Below are 17927 nucleotides of genomic sequence, written 5' to 3' on the forward strand. Positions count from 1 at the left end.
TTTTTGTCAGCTATCACCAAAAGATCATCACATGACTCTAGCGGCGGAATAATGGCGGAGCAGATTCATCCACACCCTTTCACTTCATCATCAAATCTTTCAGTTAGGAAGAAGATAGTTGTGAGTTATTATTGTTGTCGTTGTTCTTCACTCACTCCCCTTTTCTTCTATCTCTATTGAAAAAGCTTTTACTAACACAGTGGCTGGCTCATGCTGTAGAAGCCTCTTACCAGTAACAACAACAACAACAATAATAATAATAATGGACACAAGATCAAATTCCTCAAATCATCTCAATCATCATCATCGTCGTCGTTCAAAGCACCTTGTTCTTCTTCAGCGGAACATCAAGAGGAAGAGATTGAAATAGAGATAGCTCAAGTGTTGTACGGCATGATGACACAGCCTCACCCTTCTCCTCTCAATAAGTCTTGTAATACTCATGGAAAATCAGAATCCCTTCAACCTCAAAATTCAACTTCTCACATTATTCCCATGTCTGTTCTTGGTGGGTGAATTTCATTCATACTGCCAATCTTTCAACTCTAAACCGTTTCCATATGTTTTCAATTGTTTTTTTCAATTCTCATGTGTAGCTCCAAAGAGGAAAAGACCACGACAGGTAAACTATGATGAAGAAAGTCAAAGTCCGGCGTCTTTCACCATTCGTAGAAGCCCCATTTCATCATCGGCCAAGGTTGAAAGCGACCACCCTTCAAAAGTGGAAACTTGCTCTCAGAATTTTGATGACAACACAGAACCAGTGCCTGGAAATGCTGCCGTATCATGTGATTTGGCGAATTCTCAAGGTGGTGTTACATCCTCCGAGGCACAGCCAGAGTCAATTAAGGTGGAAAGCTATGATTCATCACATTCTAAGCCACCGACTGAGGAATCAGCAAAGAAAGATGTGGAATTGAGCAATGAGGTGGTGGCTCCTCAGGCACCTAACAAGGAATCTCCTGTGGTCAAATCTATGAAATCGTGAGCACTATCAGATTCAGAATTGTTTCTATGGGCTTTCTCTGAGTGTGAATTCTGACTTTGATTTGTTCTTTCTCTTGGTTCTACAGGAACTTCACTCCTTCCAAGCTTGAAAACCAGCGAGAACAGAAGTTCCAGATAGATCTGATGGTACTTATTTTTATTTTCATATTTCTTTAATTTCTCTCTCTCTACTATGTTTTTAATTTTTTATATCCGGCTGGGTTTTCACTTTTCAGGCGCCTCCTCCCTTGTTGAGATCTTCTCCCGAAAGAGATTCACAGATTAATTTTGTGGCTGGAGATCCTAAAGCTTTGGTAACAGATGCTGAAATGGTAAGTGGGTCATGTCATGCTTTAATTGTACCCCTTTCTTCATTGATGGGCGATAAGTGCTTAAACTTATCTTTGCCTTGATTGTGCAGGAAGTCATGCACACACTAAAGGAAGATGATACATCACTTAGAACGAATAAGGAAGAAGCTGTGGCTGTGGAAATGGATGAAGTAGAGTCCCAGAAACCTATCATTATGCAGAAGGAAAGCAGTACTAATTTGCAGCTTGATTTGGAGAAGGGCGATAAGGCAGACACTAGTGGTAGTGACAACATAGTTATGAAGAAGCAACATCAAAACAACATTCAGAAGCTGCAGCAGCAGCCCAGCTCCGAAAAAAATGGTATGTTGTTTAATTTTAAAGTCGAATGTACTTGTTCTCCACCTTTTACTGATATAAGCGTAGCTTATGTTGTTTTTTCTCTTCTCCTTCCAGATGTATCAAATTCAGTGCCTCTAACAGTGTCTGTTCCCAATTGGCCAGGCGGTCTTCCTCCTATGGGGTATGGCCCTATTAATTTGTACATGTTCTCAGTTCTTTTGTGTTTTTGCAGTATTTATTGATATGTTGCTTAATCTCTTCCCATTAATTAGCAGATATATGACATCTTTGCCAGGAGTTGTATCTATGGGTGGATCTGCTGTGACTTCTGCGGCTATAACGGTATGTTAACTTTGAGTTATACTTTGAGAGATCCTCTTGAAAATTGCTGATTTAAATGAAAAGTTCACTTTCTCTTCTATGGGGTCTTTAATGTATAGTTTAAGTTCATTAAGTTTCACCCTCTTGAGCTCTTTATCAAATAATTTTTTTATAACTTTTACAGCCATCACATCTGCTTTTTAATCAGCCTCGGCCAAAAAGATGTGCAACCCATTGCTACATTGCTCGTAATATATTGTATCACCAGCAAATTTCTAAGATGAATCCATTTTGGCCAACAGCAGCAGGTTCTGCATCGTTATATGGGGCTAAGCCCTGCAATCTCAATGTTGTGCCCTCCACAGAATTGCATGCTAATGTCCCCAACAGGCCTCCAAACCCTACTCAAGATAAAGACAATGTACATGTCATGTTTCCAGGTCACATGAGTAACGATAAAGGTTCTCAGCCTATTATTGTGGATAATTCTCAAAGAAAGCAAGTTTTGCTTCAGCAAGCATTACCTCCAGGGACCCCCAGTAATATACTGGTATGGTTTTATTTTCTTCTCTGGTATTAGTATAGTCAACTTTTTTATTTAATTTTTTGGGGGGGAGGGGGACTACGTTCAATTATTATTTTTTAAAATATTATTGATGGTTTGTCATAAATTTTGTCAGGGTCCTGCTTTCATCTTCCCGCTGAACCAGCAGCACGCAGCAGCCGCTGCTGCGGCCGCCTCAATTCGACCTGGCTCTATGAACTCTTCGCCCATAGCAAGCAGCGGGATAGCATCTTTTACATCTAATGCAGTATCTCAAAATGCTTCGGCCACAGGGACCTCTGCTGTACCACCAATGAGCTTTAGCTACCCAAATATCGCTGGCAATGAAACTCAATACTTGGCCATTTTGCAAAATAATGCTTACCCATTTCCAATACCAGCACACATTGGTGGTCCACCTACGTATAGAGGAACTCATGCTCAGGCTGTGCCATTTTTCAACGGTTCTTTCTATTCATCTCAAATGCTCCACCCTTCACAAATTCAGCAGCAGCCTCAACCACAGCAGACCCAACAGGGCCGTCATGCCAGTATTTCTAGTGGATCCTCCCCGTCTCAAAAGCATGTGCAGAATCAACAACAAAAACCCAATGTTAGTGGTTCCAATGGTGGTGTTGGTGTTAGCGGTGGAAGCATGCAAGGCTCTCCTGTCACGAAAAATCATTCATCACAGCCACTACAGCTGCAGCAGCAACAACAGCCAAAGCAACAGGCACAGAACCATCACACTACTCATCCAGCTCACCAAATTGACTCCGAAATGGGTAGTGCAGATAGTCCTTCTGCTGATAGTCGTCTCACTCGTGCTACCATGAGTATTTATGGCCAAAATTTTGCAATGCCTGTGCAGACGCCAAACTTTGCTTTCATGACACCTGCATCACTAAGTGGTACTGGTTCCAATGGTAGTCGTGGGGAAAAAAAGCAAGCTCAACAGCACCCTGGTCCTAAGGCTGCAGCCGAAACATCTCAAGCATTTGCCATGTCATTTGCTTCCATCAATGGGGCTACTCCTGCCTCTGGCCTTGAGCTCTCACCTATTGCACAAAGTCATCATTCAATTATGCAGAATCATCATAACTATCAGATAATGACCGCTGCACAAGCTGCTAGTGCTCAGCAGAAGAAAAAATATTGTGTCCTTGAAGAAGAGAAACATGTAGTTGATTCCTCAAACCTTGATGTAGATAAAAAACCAGTTGGAGGGAAATTCCCAGCAACAGTGGGGCAGTCCATTGCTTTCTCAAGGCCAGATGCGTCAGATCCCTCAATAACTACATTAACCGGCAACAACGTTGTTGATAGCTCTGCACGAACGCTTAGCCTTGGTTCTGCTTCCATCAACACCATTTCAGCCAGTTCTCAGCAACATATGCAAAGAAATCAGCAGCAGATTATTCAGCTCCAGAAACAGAATCAATATGCTGCTGCAGCTGTAGCTACTGCTCAAAGCAAGACACCATCAACTAACAATGGCAGTGTCTACTCTGATCATCTTCCTTCTACATTATCGATGGCCACCAAATTTCCTAATGCTGTATCTATGTTTCCACAAAACCTTGTACAGAGCAGCAGCACTGCTGTTGCTCAGTCACCTCAGTGGAAAAACTCTTCAAGGGCAACAGCTTCTCAGTTTCCTTCACCTATGGCTTCAACACCATCTTCATCCGTAAAAACTCTTCCTCAGCAGCAGTCTCGTTCTCAGCAAGCTCACAGTCAAATATCTTTCTCAGCAAATCCGAAATCAACCAGTGTACAAGTGCAACCTTTGAGTTCAACCCAGTATCCATCTCCTCCAGTTATCATTGGCTCACCAACAAGTTCATCAGTATCCAAAAATACTGGTAGCCCAAGGACGACTTCAACATCGACTGATAATAAGATTACCCAAACTTCTTTAGCCTCTCAACAAACCAAGAACTCTCAGACCGGGCCAAGTGGTAAATCCGGCAGGAATAGTCCATCAATTCTCAGTGGCCCTCAACTAACTTCCAGCACCGGGGCAAAACTGCAATTGCCACAACAGCAGCAGCAACAAATATCAAAGCAAACATTACCACGTACCCAACTATTAATGTCAAATCCTTATTATGTACATTCCCAAGTTTCACAATCTAATAGTTCTACCCCTACTACTTCAGCTGCTAGTGGGTATTATCTTCAAAGGCGTGGCGGTGGCCATGACCAAATGCAAAGACAAAGCTCTTCTGGCACTAACTCTAATGGTGCAGCTCCCAGCAATACAAAAGGCAGTGGCTTACCTCCGTCGGTTCTTCCGCATCCAGCTCAGTTTGCTACGATGTCACAATCTGGAAACCACCATCAGTTTGTTGTTCCGGCAGCTTTCCCTTATGTTCATGCTGTGCCTGCTACGGTTCAAGTGAAGCAAGCAGAACAAAAACAACCTGCAGGTGAGTAGGTAGTCCCTTGGCAAAAATGAATTGGATACAATTTTTGAAGTGAAAGATGGTGTCTTCCCAATAGGAAGATGAATCTGGTGTTTGATTTGGCGGCTTTGAGATGGTAGAAGAAAACCTGAGAAGACTAAGGCCAAAAGATATGAGATGCATTTGCCTTTGGCAATTGTGGAGAAGGGTAGTTGACCAAACCTGTGGAATGTGCTTCTGAATTGTGAAGTAAATCTTTTACAAACTCGTATTTATATCTGGCAAGTTTGATCTTTAAGTGAAATCCAAATAGATTGGTTTATTTCCTTTTAGTTTGGAAGTGGTGGGTGATCTGGGGTGGAAAATGGCATTGTCTGAATACAAACAAGTTGTTGTTAGCATGAAATGGAAGATTGATAAATAAAGAAAGTTGGAGGAAATGGACTTCATTTCACCTCTTCTTGGTTACCCTTAACTCATTTTCTAGACATATTTATGTGTAGAGGAGCATGATATGTACGTTGTCTGGAAAATATATTACTTTTTCAATTCAAAGTTGTGACAGATGATGCTATGCAAATTGCCATGTGTGATTGTGACCCAAAAGTAATGGCAAGGAATAGGCACATATTTGCATGTTGTTTTGCTGGGGCAAATCAAATAATATCTTTTACTAGCGAACAAAAAGTGAGGCAGATATAAATAGTTGCTACCTCCACAATATTATTCATTAGAGGTGTTTAACATTTGTTATCTATCGTTTTTATTTGAAACAGCATGAGTGGCGCATAAACAATTTTACTAATTTTGTTTTATTCATTATTTAAAATCTCATAAATCTATTGTTCAAGTGGTTGGTTCTGTGATCCGGAATATGTGGTACTTATTTGAAAAGAGTGATTCTATTTATTGTCAGTGTCATACACGTGGCTTATATCTATCTATATAGTAGTGATCATGACTTTATCTTGTGAATGATTATTATATTGTTTATTATCTTAAGCATTTTAATATAATATTAAATGATTGAGCAATATATTGTTAGATAAGTGCATTCCAAGTTTGCCCTTGAAATGAAAAGAGAGTGGTTAAGTTAGGGTTCAGAACAGAACCCAACAACTGAAAGCAGCATCACTAGCTAGGCCTAGCCCTTGTTTGAAGATTCCTCCTCCCCTTATTCCATTGTTATGGGAGTTAATGAGAGAGAATCTGTGTTACCACTTATATAGTAATGTGCACATGAATCAAACCCATCACACTGACTCATTTAATGCCTGCTTTTTCAGTTCTACTCTCAAACTCCAAAACAAATCTGCACCGGATTCTGCGGCATCACCACCAAATCCTTTATATATTTGTTTTGACAAGCACGTTAGGAGAGAGGATGTGGGCCACACCCTCATAAATAAGTGCTGCTGGCCCACTATTCAAGGGTAGCCCCCACCAGAATGCGACACTAATATTGATTATTATATTCGTTAATGCTGTGTTGAATGTCCTTACATAATAAGATAAGATACTCATTTTCAAACATTGAGAAATATATAGATAGAAACAGTGACTTGGGCAACATTTTGATAAGTAAATAATAAGAATAGTAGGAAGTAGGAACCCAAAAAAAGCATATAACAAGATTAGCATTTCAGTGTGCATCTGAATCTGCCAAGTTACACTTTTTGGATAATTCAGCTAAGTCACTCTCCTGCTGTTTCTTCAGATATCTCTGTGCAGTTGCATTCACTATCTTCACGAAGAAGTTCATTAGCATTAGCCACACAATTGTGTTCCATATTGAAGCAAAAGATAAATTCCACTTCTTTCCCTGAAACAATTTACAATTACAACTCCACTTCAAGATTCAAAGCAATGTAGAAAGCATTGAAATACAAGTTACATTGCAGTTTAATGGAGAGGGGGTACCTGAACATTTGAAGAAACTGGATGGGGTGCTTTCAGATACTTATCTTTCATTGCATGGAGATTAGCTATGACTCCAGGCAATGCAGATGATAAACCAGGTACATGGCTAAGAACCCATATCAATTCATTCTCTATCCACTCAAGAAGTTGATTATTGCAAACTGAGATGATAAATACTGTCTGCAAAATGCAAATGCAAATGCAAATATAATTATAGACTGCTAATATGTAACACCATATATATGTAATACAATGTATGCCATGTATACAAACCTGTATGTGAGTTTTGATAATTGCCTTTCCAATTAAGGTTGCAAAAAAGAATTTCCAAAATGGAATACCAAATTGTCCACACATGATGCCGGCAAGGTCAAATAAAGGATTTGGCACCTAAAATATAAATTCAGTTAATAGCAGATTATGTATTCACAAAACATATATAATAAATGTTATTTTAGAAGAGGATAGAATCATTTAATATATTTTCTCAATCTCAACTTTTATGTTTAAAAACTCACAAACAAGAACAACTAAAAAATAAACATTGAGAAGAACAAGCTGTTTCATGGTGGAGTCAGGACTAACAACACATCAGGAAGTTACTAAAACACAATACTATTCTTGTAATATGTCAGAAGAAGTTTTCTTTAGAAAAGAAACTGTCAACTATTTAATGAAGAAGAAAAGGTTGTGCTGGAAAATGAAACATCAAATCCATACTAACCGAAGCAAGCACAAGAATGGTGAGGAAATTCAGGTATTGAACGTGTGAAAGAAACCAACGCTTGATTTTATTCAACTGAACAGCCAGGATTCCTTTATCATCACTATCCAACTCATCCATGGCATCCACTTGGCGCCCAGACAAGCGTGCTACATTAATGATTTGGTTAGAATCATGTGCACAAGGTGAGTATACTGTAACAACAACATTAATGTAACAACAACAACCAAACATTTATTCCACTAGGTGAGTCGGCTAATAGCATCCAAGTAAATGAAGTATAAATACAAGCTAGATGTATATACTGTTCCCAATTTCCCATGCAAAGCATACTGTTGTCTGAATAGTAGTACCTCATTAAAACTATATTATGATATCACTTAATACAATACAACAACACAACACTAACAACAAAAGCCTTTTCCAATCTACTGCTTATAAAAATATCAGTTCACTAAATTAAGAGAAAAAATTATACCTGCCCTGGAGATAAAGTAAGGAGGAAGCTCCCCTAAAGCTGTTCCCAAACCCCATAGAACAGCCTCCACTTGAACTTGAGGCAAAATGCTGCTCAGTGGAACCCGTGAACCATATTCTGACTGGAACAATGGTGGCCCAAACTGGGAACACTCTTTATCAAGCCAAGAAGGGCCTCTTTTTAGTTGTATTGTATCATATGGAGCACTTTTCAAATCAACTCGGCCACATTGCATTGCTTTTATTGTAAATAGTGCTATGTGGGGACCCAAATATAGGACAAACGTGTGCAAACCAGATCCTGAATCATATAAAGTGATAAGCGAATAAATTACAAGGTTTGATCAAAATCTTGGCACAAGGAAGTCTTTAAACAATAAGTTCTATAGAAAAGATTCCTCTAAAGTGTGCAAGGGTGAATACACCCTTTAATTCATTTAGCTATGGTCCTGATATACTGTAAATAAAATTATGTTGCTCACTTTAAACACATGCCCAATTAGACTCTTTTTTTTAAATCGACAAATTGCAAGCAATTGTGTATCTCAACTGTATTACTAACCAACAAGCAAATAATCAGAACTTATCATCTGGATAACGTGATTCTCTTGTGCATGACTATTTTACTTACCAAGACCAATTGAAGATGCAACCCCAAGGGCCACCCACCACAGTCCAAAGCGGAAATATTCAAGAAGCTCCTCAAGATGCTGCAAAAGTAATAAGCACTTATTGAGTGCAGGGAAAATCTAAACTAAATGAATAAAAAGAACTACCTAAAAACAATCCAGGTCTAAACAACAGAGTACCATTCTAGACATACATGCAATGCAAATCCATACTAATTAGGGTAATTTTCACAGAATAATATCCAAAGCATTAAGAACATGACTATTACCACTGCATATTTAAGAGACATTGGATGTCTAGATTAACACTAAGAGAGTATATTGCATTTGTATATAACATGTTTTCCATGGGACATATCTCGAACCAGAGCTATCATGCATAAGTTAAAGAGTGAATACATAAGAATACCTTTTCATGAGGGCCATCAAAGGCCATCAGCACTACGCCAAGAGTCCCTACTGCAACACTGAAAAGCATAAGCCACCCACCTTTTGACAACAGATATAATGTTGTTTTCTTAATGTATTGAATAAAAGCTAATGTGAAGAATTTCAATGTTTTGAAAGGTAATGTTGTTAGTGTCAAATTTTCAAGCTCCATTTGGTGCTTCTCACGAAGTCCTGCATAATAAAGAATTTCCAATCAGCATATTGTACATAACAGAAACTTACTATTTAAACGCTGCTTGTGTGTGAATTTCATAAATCTTAATCCTTAGTTTGGAGTTCAATGTATATCACTTTGAATCACAACTAATTACATAAAGCCATGATTTTGTTTTTGGGAGAATACAAACAAAGGGCATATCAGTTTTACAAAACAGGTCCTGTCTAGACTCTAGAACAGTAAGTGGGTCAACTCAATGTAGGAAGAACGATCCTTCTTCACTCGCCGTTTTAAAAGACAAAGGCTTATGTATCATCTCCCGTCCATAACAAATTCCCTCACAATCTCACATCACAAGTCATAACCACTTTACTTTCCTCGGCAGCCACTTCAAAAAATTAAACTAAAAGGTTGATGCTTTTCCAAGTGTTCAAAAAACACAATAACAAAAACTCTCTGCCACTTTACATCATCGCCAATGCACTTGCCAAAATCCTTCACGGTCTTAATACAAACTATGAGGAGATAACAAACAATTTCACAGATCCAAAAACCAATACCGGTGATTTCATAGAAAATTCCCTACATAAGCAAATTTATCCCAAAAGAGAACAACTAAAACGTAAAAAATCTAATATGGAATGAAAGGTAGATTACTGATTAAATAAATTAAAATAACAACAAACATCTCAACACAGTGAATCAAAACACTATTGGTGATTGTAATAAGAACAAAAAATATGATTGATTAAGGATCAAAATGATATCATAAATAGTAAAAATATAGGGATGAAATCAAAAGACATGCCTGAGATCGACATGTGAGCGTGCCCAGAAGAAGAAGCTGCTTTTTTTCCAGACCCCATTATTGATCACATACTAAAAATCGAATCTTTGCAATTGGGTACGAATTAATCTCTCTATTTTTTTGGCTTTTGTGCTTGGGAATTCAACTATAAAACGAGTATTTCAGAAATCAGTGTGGATAAAATACTCCTTCGGTGGGAAAAAGTAATAAAAAAATAAGAATCGTGGAATGATTTCGGAATGGAGGCAGTGTAATTAGCAGATCTAGAAGAGCAAAATGAGAACTTTGCGTGAAGATCGGGCATGGAGGCTTGTTTTGTTGCACTAGTTCTCTCTCCCTCTATGATGGAGTTCTTCCATTTGTTTTTTATTATTTGTGTCCTCTCTAATTTTATTTTAGATTTCTTAACATGTTTTTATAGTATTGTTTCGAGTGTCTAAATTTAATCTAATATTAAGTTTAAAAAATTTAGTTTGCATATTATTTATTAATTATAAGAAATTTTAATAGTCAGATTAGATTAAGAGAATAATATATATCTCTTCAGAGATAACTTATTTCCTCCGATCAATAAAAATGTAACATGTATATTGTTTTGTTTATTTTTAAAAATATTTTTACAGAAAATAATGAAACATGACACATGTCATAATTTCACTGGCATGAGGAGATAACTTATATCCTTATACCAGGATATACTTCGTTCCCTTAAATTAATGAGTATATTTAAATTATTAGATTTTCCTGATAAAAAAATTTAAAACTTATTCATAAAATAATTGGATTCATTCTTATTATTTATCATTGTCAATTTCATGTTTATCAAAAAATAATAAATAATCTCATTATTATTGTAATTTATTCATTAAATTTTATTATGAAATAATAATAAATAAATTATATAAAATCTCATAATGATAATTTTATTGTATATGTAGATATTTAGGAGCAAAATATAATGATACCTGTCCTAAACCGGGTATGCATCTATTGTGCTGATTGTATATGTGTTGATTATTTCTATTATCCTTTTGGATTTGAGGATATACTCTTTTGATCAAAACAAAAAAAGTAGTTTTCCTTTTTGATTCTACCCATGGAACACATATGCTTTAAAACAAATTTAATGACGTTCTTATTTATCCCTCCTTTTGCATTAATTATTAGTTTTATTGCTCTCCCTTTTACTTATCCTCATTTATGAAGCATTTGTATTAATTCCGACTTATAAACTAATAATCCATTTAAAGGATTAAGGAGTTTTATTGACATCATGAAGCAATAGGCATGAGATGCGTCGTGATCCAACAAATGTAATGCATATTTATCTCATCCAACAAATGCAAATGCAACTTGCTAACATCAATGAATAAATAAATTTAGAATAATTGCTTTGCAAGTAAGTTGGAAAGTAGTAGTAAGATTATAAGTGATCATAAAAATAAAATGGATTATAAAAAGATGAAGGAGGTAGGAGTGTTTAGGTGAGAGAAGGAATGAAAGTGATGCATTCTAATTGGTCAAAACCAAATATAAAGTTATCCATACCATATTGACACCACACATCCAAAATCCAAAAATCCCTTACAAACTTGTTTCTTACCATACATCTACTTTGTTGCACTTGTTATCATTGCATCTCTCACTCACAACACAATCATCATTCACCAGCATGGCCATGGCAACCCAAGCTTCCCTCTTCACTCCAACTCTCTCCAAACCCTCTCTACCATGGAAACAACCATCCACTCGCTCCTTCACCAGCCCCAAGCCTCTCAACTTCACAACTTCACCAAAATTAACAATAACAGCTGCTACTGCTGATGAGAAAACAGAAGCCCCACTAGCAAAGGTATTTATTAAACTTAGGAGGATTTAGTTACATTTTTTGTTGACAACTTTTTATATAAGAAATTCATATATTTTATCTTTTAAAGTTTTAATCTTTTATAGGTACATCCGTACACATAAAACTAAAAAATAGCTGACAATAATTAAAGGATGATGTACCCATATTTGATCTAGAAGAAGACATAAGATGATTCTATTGTATAGTTGAATAAATTTGACATTTTAGTTTTGTGTGATTCTGTCTTATGTATGGGCTTTGGAACAAAAGAAGGAGGCACCAGTGGGATTCACCCCACCTGAATTGGACCCAAACACTCCAAGCCCAATATTTGGTGGGAGCACTGGAGGGTTATTGAGGAAAGCCCAAGTGGAGGAATTCTATGTGATAACATGGGACTCTCCAAAAGAACAGATATTTGAGATGCCCACTGGTGGTGCAGCCATAATGAGGGAAGGCCCAAACCTTCTCAAACTTGCTAGGAAAGAACAGTGTTTGGCTCTAGGGACTAGGCTAAGGTCTAAGTACAAGATCAAGTATCAATTTTATAGGGTATTCCCTAATGGGGAGGTTCAATATTTGCATCCCAAGGATGGTGTGTACCCTGAGAAGGTCAACCCTGGTCGCCAAGGGGTTGGACAGAACTTCAGGTCCATAGGGAAGAATGTGAGCCCAATTGAGGTCAAGTTCACCGGTAAGCAACCCTATGATGTGTGACCTCATTCATGCGAGTATGAGTATGGAACCGACAAAGTACTTGTAATGGAGAGGATCTCTAACTTCAGTTTGTTATATTATCATCACATTCATGTCAAAAAATACTAAACTCTTTTACCTATGTTTTTACTGTTCCATTTTATGATTATCTGTTTCAAAAACATATATTGGAATATCCACTGAATAGTAAATCAGCTTGCACGGGCTTATTATAGCTTAACCAATTGCATAATTATTTGGTCGAGGGAGTGATTCTGTCAAATACAATGTGATTTATAAAAAATAAATAAATTGGAATATTGAATTGGTTTGGTTTTGTAGTTTTTTCTCCTTCCCCCTTCTATTTAACCACTGATCGCATACACCTCCACACTATTAACATGGCATAATCTAATTGAATGTGATGCATTGGAATGGAAGTACCTCTTTCCCATTTTTCAATTATTACTTCATCCCATCTCTTTTGTATTTACCCATACTTATCATATGCCCACATAATATAACAATTATATCAATTATGTAATTATACTACTCAAAATTGGTCATATTCACTAGTTTTTATTTAAACCATACTCCTCATATCAATTCTGTGTTTGAAACATTGTAGGAACATTTTTAAAATTATTATTAAGACGTTACCTAATAGTTAACAATGGAGTATTTTATTTATCATTCTTAGAAAGATGACAACCATTCTTGAACTTCTTGATAAAACTCAAAGAAAAGATAAATGTAATAAATCTAAGAAGGAGAAGAAAGAATTGGGGAAGAGTGTGAAAGGGGATTACACTCAATAATACTTCATTGATTGATTGAAAAATGGATTACAATTCCTTATATACAACTAAAGAAGAGAAAGCTTAAAATGGAAAAACAGTAAACTAACATAACTGATTCTCTCAACTAAAACTTGCTATTAATAGTCACACGTGTAAAATAAAACTAATAACAAACTCTCCATCTAATACTCAATCCATCCTTCTCGATCAATAAGATACAACCTTGTAAGCCTAATGAAGGTATTTGTTCCAAGTGGATCCATCCTTGGTGTCTTTGTTAAGGGAAAAGGACACTCAGCCCGAATCTGACGCAAAAGTAAAAAACAAAACAAAACAAATTAGGTAACAGAAACCTTGATTCCTAAGCGACAAGGAACTGGATCCCCCACTAATATACCACACTAAACACTATCCATATAATATTGATTCATATACGTAGTGAATAAGCTGAGTTCACCTACTCTCTCTTGTTTTGTTTGACTTGTTATCAGACAACAAAACCCGACACATATTCCTACCAACTCTCCCTTCCTTCAATTCAAAACTACAACTACAAGTCTACAACCACAACCATACAATATCAAAGTTTTCAAACCTTGTCCAAACATAGTCCAACTACATTGGTCCAAAAGATTCAACTGTCCAACAATTAAATATAAGTGTCTTGTTATCATTCCCCAAAAAGACATATTAAATTTAAATTTATTTACTATTTAACTTGTTCTAGTATTTGTATTTCCAAAGGAGGAAGGTCCTCCGTATGGACCACGATCCCTTCTTCCAAGGCACACACAAACACACTTTGAATTTCAATTACAAAAAACGGAGACTTGAATTTAATAAATTATTGGGACATTAGTAATAGTAAGTAATTGATTCAAAGTTACAACTTATGTACTTACTTTCATTCATTCATTGAAGAATATAAGATAATAAAATAGATTCATTCATTGCTGCGTTCAGTAGCGTTGAGAGAGGGACACGTGGCGTCGTCTGATGTTATGTGAAACGATAGAGATGAGTCCACCAAGTGGGGGCCTCATCTTTGATCTATATATCATCTCATCGTACGGTCTCCTGTAAAATTTCAAATACGCCTTGAACGATTCCCTTGATTTTTCTCCCCTTTCGCTTTTCCGGTTGAAAAACATTGCCGGCGACTGAAGAAACGACGGCCGAGGAGTACGCGCCGTCACCTTCTTATCACCCCCTGTCACGCGCTGGGGCAATGGAGTGGAGAACAGGGTCTTCCTGGCAGCGGGTGACGCGAACGAGAAGGAACGCGCGTTGAGAGGTGAGATGCGAGCGGGGCCCAGAGATGCGGGACTGGTGGGACCCACCTTGGATGATGACGTGTCTGAAAAGCTCAGATACCATGGCTTGAGAGAGTCAAAGTTGTGATGGGAAACGGTGAACGCAAAACGGGAAGAGGTGCAAGGACCGATCTTGGCCGTTGATTCATCGAATCGGAGGGACGCGGCACGAGGGTATGATGTGAAATCATTGAATTCCAGTGATTCTTCATAATCCAACGAAGATACTATCATTGTCATCGCTGATACATCCACGAAAGCCTTAACACCCTGCAAACATAATTCCTTTTTTATTTTTTATTAATTATTACTATTCTAATTTCATCTCTAAAAAACAACTACTATTTCCTGCATTTTAAATTAATCAACTTTTTTATTTACTCTATACATTATTAATCAACTATTTTTTTTCTTTCTTTCTTTCTATATGAATCATCTCACTGAGGTCACATATATTAATGCTCCTAAACATACACTTACACTAGTTTATTCTCAATGTTGACTATTCATACATGAGTATAAACCATTTTGAATATTGAAAAATATGTTTTTGTTTGGGTTTGAAAAGAAATTGAGGAGTTGGATTGGGATAAGCATGAGGGGGTGGACCATCTAAAAATAAAAGAGTGATGGTGGTCCCATTAATGATTTTAATTGTTAATAAATGGTGAAACAAGGAGGAAGATGCATGCAGAAAGTGATTAGACGAAAATAGTGATAGATAAAGTATAGTGAGAATAAGAGTATTGGAGTTGAAGTGGCAGTGGGTAATAATAGTACATAGTAGAGTTCCAAAAGTGTGCATTGTATAGAGTTTGAATTTAAGTTTACCTTCCACAAGTAAGCAAACAGAGAAGGAGGGTCTATCACAAACGCTTTATGTAGCCGGCCTGGATAGTACTCTCCCACTATTTTCAGTGCCGCCAGGAATAGGTTCATAAATGCAGATGCCGTCCTATAAAAGCCTGCACCCAAACATCCCCTTATTACTTATTACTTATTACTTATTACTTATTACTATTGCAAAACATCTAAACTAGTTTAGTAAGGATAGTGGTTAGCATGATGACCCCTTCATTTCATGTATGCTAAAAGTTAACTTATTAAAGCAAAACTGAACTTGTGCTGCTATACTGCTACTGGAGGATCAGTAGTATAATTTAAGGAAGCAATAAAGATTGACATGGACCAATTCTAGGAGAGAATATTGATAATAACTCCAATTCCCGATAATACCCCTCTGGGACATGCCCATTAATTGGAGCCTAGACCGTGACACCTCAAGGGCATTCCAAACACTTTCTGAGACTGTTTCAGACAGTGCCGGTGATCCTAACAGAAACAATAACACAGTTCAATGTCTATTTTTGCAGAGCATGCCTGGTTTCTTTTTACTACTTTTTTATTTACGTTACCCCTTTTTCTGTGTTTTTGTTTTGCTCAATAAAGTTTTTTTCTTCTTTCTGAAACGGCCTTACGGGAATTGAGGGTGGACTTACTTGCGTCAAAAAGCATCACGAATTGGTCTACGTTTTTTGGCATGGTAGAAATTGCCACCTCCATTGTGAAAACCAACAAACGAATAAACCTACACAATTTCAAGAAACAAACACAGTTTAGATCAAGGGCAGTGGCAGAAACGAAATTATGAAAGGGTAAGTAAAAGGTTTTATTTTTTGTATTTGGACTTACTGTTTTTGTGAACGTAGCTTCTGGTAATCTTGCTTCATCTGAAAAATCTGTTACAACAATTTAATGTCATTAACTCAGAAGACAGAACAAAAAGGTAAAGAGTAAACATGTCACACACTAAAAATAAAAGAGAAGGGTAGTGAGTTTACCATAACAGGTCTTGACTCATCATCATGGCCAGCCACATAAGCAAGTCCATCAGCGAGTTCAGCTGAAAACTCATCTGCTATCAAATGCTCTGTTTGCCGCAACAACATCAACAATAACATTAATTATATATTTTCAGTATAAAAATAGAATCAGGTGAGGAAAAAAAGTAAAAGAGAAGGTGAGTTTAATGATAGCTAGGGAGTGGGTGGGTTATACTTTAACTTAATGCTTAATTCAAAGAGTAAACAAAAAAAAAAGGAAAAGCAAGATTCTTAAAAACAAAAAGAGAAGGTGGATGATTCATGAAAAAAGGTGTGATTGCAGTTTTCAAAATGGGGTAGATTAAAAAGCTTTTTATTAGATTGGAGGGGAATAATAAGAAGAAGAATATACAAAGGGTTGTAATAGTAATAATAGTAATAATAATACCAATGCCTATGTTATCTCTCCAAGAAAGGCAAGCCTTGAGTTGCTTGGCAGCTCTTTTGACATTATCCCCTTTTGCTTTCAGAACCCGTTCTACACAACCATAGTTGCAGAACTTCTCCTGCATACACACACAAAATGGATCTTTATTAACAATATGTATACACATTTCTCCTATCTATCATAAAACTAAAGGGACAATATTAAATGTACAATAATCATAACATAGTCTGAAAGAGTAGTAGTAGTAATAATAATAATGAAGGAACCTGTTTAAGAGTGAGAGGGGTTTGTTGCCTGATGAGTTGAAGAACAGCTTCAACTCTAGCGGTGTCTCTCTGCTCTATTTTCTTCCCCATTTCTATAAAAATCTCCAACAACAGAACACAACACCTAATATACCAGACTTCTGCTTCACGCTACCAAACACACTCTTTTTTTGAACTTGGGACTCCAATGAAATTGAACAAAACGTTGAATAAAGGGGAGAGAGAGAGAGAGAAATAGACGTATATATAGTGAAACGACGCCTCATAACGCCGTTATACACCAAGCACGCTTTTGCATGAAAGAAAAAAGATAAAGATAAATGTCTTACAATATTCTGGTTCTGTGACCTGTGACTTGTGAGAGAAATCTCTTGCATGTAATATATATTTATTTTCAGTACCATGAATATTTATATTTATTTATTATATTAATTATAATTTATTTGAATTACTCTATTTATTTGAAAAAAAGTTAATAAAAATTAATTATTAATGGGGATAATGATACAGTGTGAATGTATAAATTATTTTGTCTTTTTTTTAAAACAAAGGATCCAGACAGTGCTTTTTAGTCAATGGGCATGAGATCAAATGGGTCACCACACCAATCAACACCCCACTTTCCTAACGGAAAACGTCTCAACTAAAACGACA

General features: G+C 36.7%; 4 protein-coding genes across 12 annotated transcripts in view; 2 read left to right on the top strand and 2 right to left on the bottom strand.

Annotated features, from left to right (window-relative positions):
* The window catches only part of LOC109348538 (protein TIME FOR COFFEE-like), a 6196-nt gene extending 732 nt beyond the window's left edge, over nt 1-5464 (top strand). Inside the window, exons 3-12 of one of the 5 annotated variants that reach the window (XM_019588995.1) lie at nt 11-120; nt 220-508; nt 597-984; nt 1074-1134; nt 1224-1319; nt 1409-1661; nt 1755-1821; nt 1913-1982; nt 2146-2511; nt 2642-5464. In XM_019588995.1, coding sequence (XP_019444540.1) covers nt 11-120; nt 220-508; nt 597-984; nt 1074-1134; nt 1224-1319; nt 1409-1661; nt 1755-1821; nt 1913-1982; nt 2146-2511; nt 2642-4945 — 4004 coding nt within the window. In that variant the 3' untranslated portion in view covers nt 4946-5464. The remainder of the gene's footprint in view (nt 1-10; nt 121-219; nt 509-596; nt 985-1073; nt 1135-1223; nt 1320-1408; nt 1662-1754; nt 1822-1912; nt 1983-2145; nt 2512-2641) is intronic. The other 4 variants (XM_019588998.1, XM_019588999.1, XM_019588997.1 and 1 more) reach the window with 4 other exon arrangements.
* On the bottom strand, nt 6553-10465 carry LOC109348539 (vacuole membrane protein KMS1). The gene is made up of 8 exons (XM_019589000.1): nt 10079-10465; nt 9073-9284; nt 8666-8744; nt 8036-8335; nt 7558-7706; nt 7107-7223; nt 6834-7013; nt 6553-6735 (listed from the first exon to the last, which is right to left on the bottom strand). The coding sequence occupies exons 1-8, from the start codon at nt 10134-10136 to the stop codon at nt 6556-6558; spliced, it is 1275 nt and encodes a 424-aa protein (XP_019444545.1). The 5' UTR covers nt 10137-10465; the 3' UTR covers nt 6553-6555.
* LOC109348540 (photosystem I reaction center subunit II, chloroplastic-like) lies at nt 11623-12845 on the top strand. Of its 5 annotated transcripts, none has more exons than XM_019589004.1 (3): nt 11623-11930; nt 12198-12654; nt 12696-12845. In XM_019589004.1, the coding sequence occupies exons 1-2, from the start codon at nt 11751-11753 to the stop codon at nt 12642-12644; spliced, it is 627 nt and encodes a 208-aa protein (XP_019444549.1). In that variant the 5' UTR covers nt 11623-11750; the 3' UTR covers nt 12645-12654; nt 12696-12845. The 5 variants fall into 5 exon arrangements, with proteins under 5 accessions (XP_019444549.1, XP_019444548.1, XP_019444550.1 ...); XM_019589003.1 differs by having other exon boundaries at nt 12198-12662; nt 12708-12844; XM_019589005.1 differs by having other exon boundaries at nt 12198-12656; nt 12703-12844.
* LOC109348541 (phosphatidylinositol/phosphatidylcholine transfer protein SFH6) lies at nt 14264-17513 on the bottom strand. The gene is made up of 7 exons (XM_019589007.1): nt 17274-17513; nt 17008-17125; nt 16578-16666; nt 16429-16475; nt 16236-16324; nt 15568-15701; nt 14264-15006 (listed from the first exon to the last, which is right to left on the bottom strand). Exons 1-7 carry the CDS (start codon nt 17361-17363, stop codon nt 14383-14385), a joined length of 1191 nt encoding a protein of 396 aa, XP_019444552.1. The 5' UTR covers nt 17364-17513; the 3' UTR covers nt 14264-14382.

The sequence above is a fragment of the Lupinus angustifolius genome, chromosome LG06 (genome assembly GCF_001865875.1).
Source record: "Lupinus angustifolius cultivar Tanjil chromosome LG06, LupAngTanjil_v1.0, whole genome shotgun sequence".
Taxonomy (NCBI): Eukaryota; Viridiplantae; Streptophyta; class Magnoliopsida; order Fabales; family Fabaceae; genus Lupinus; species Lupinus angustifolius.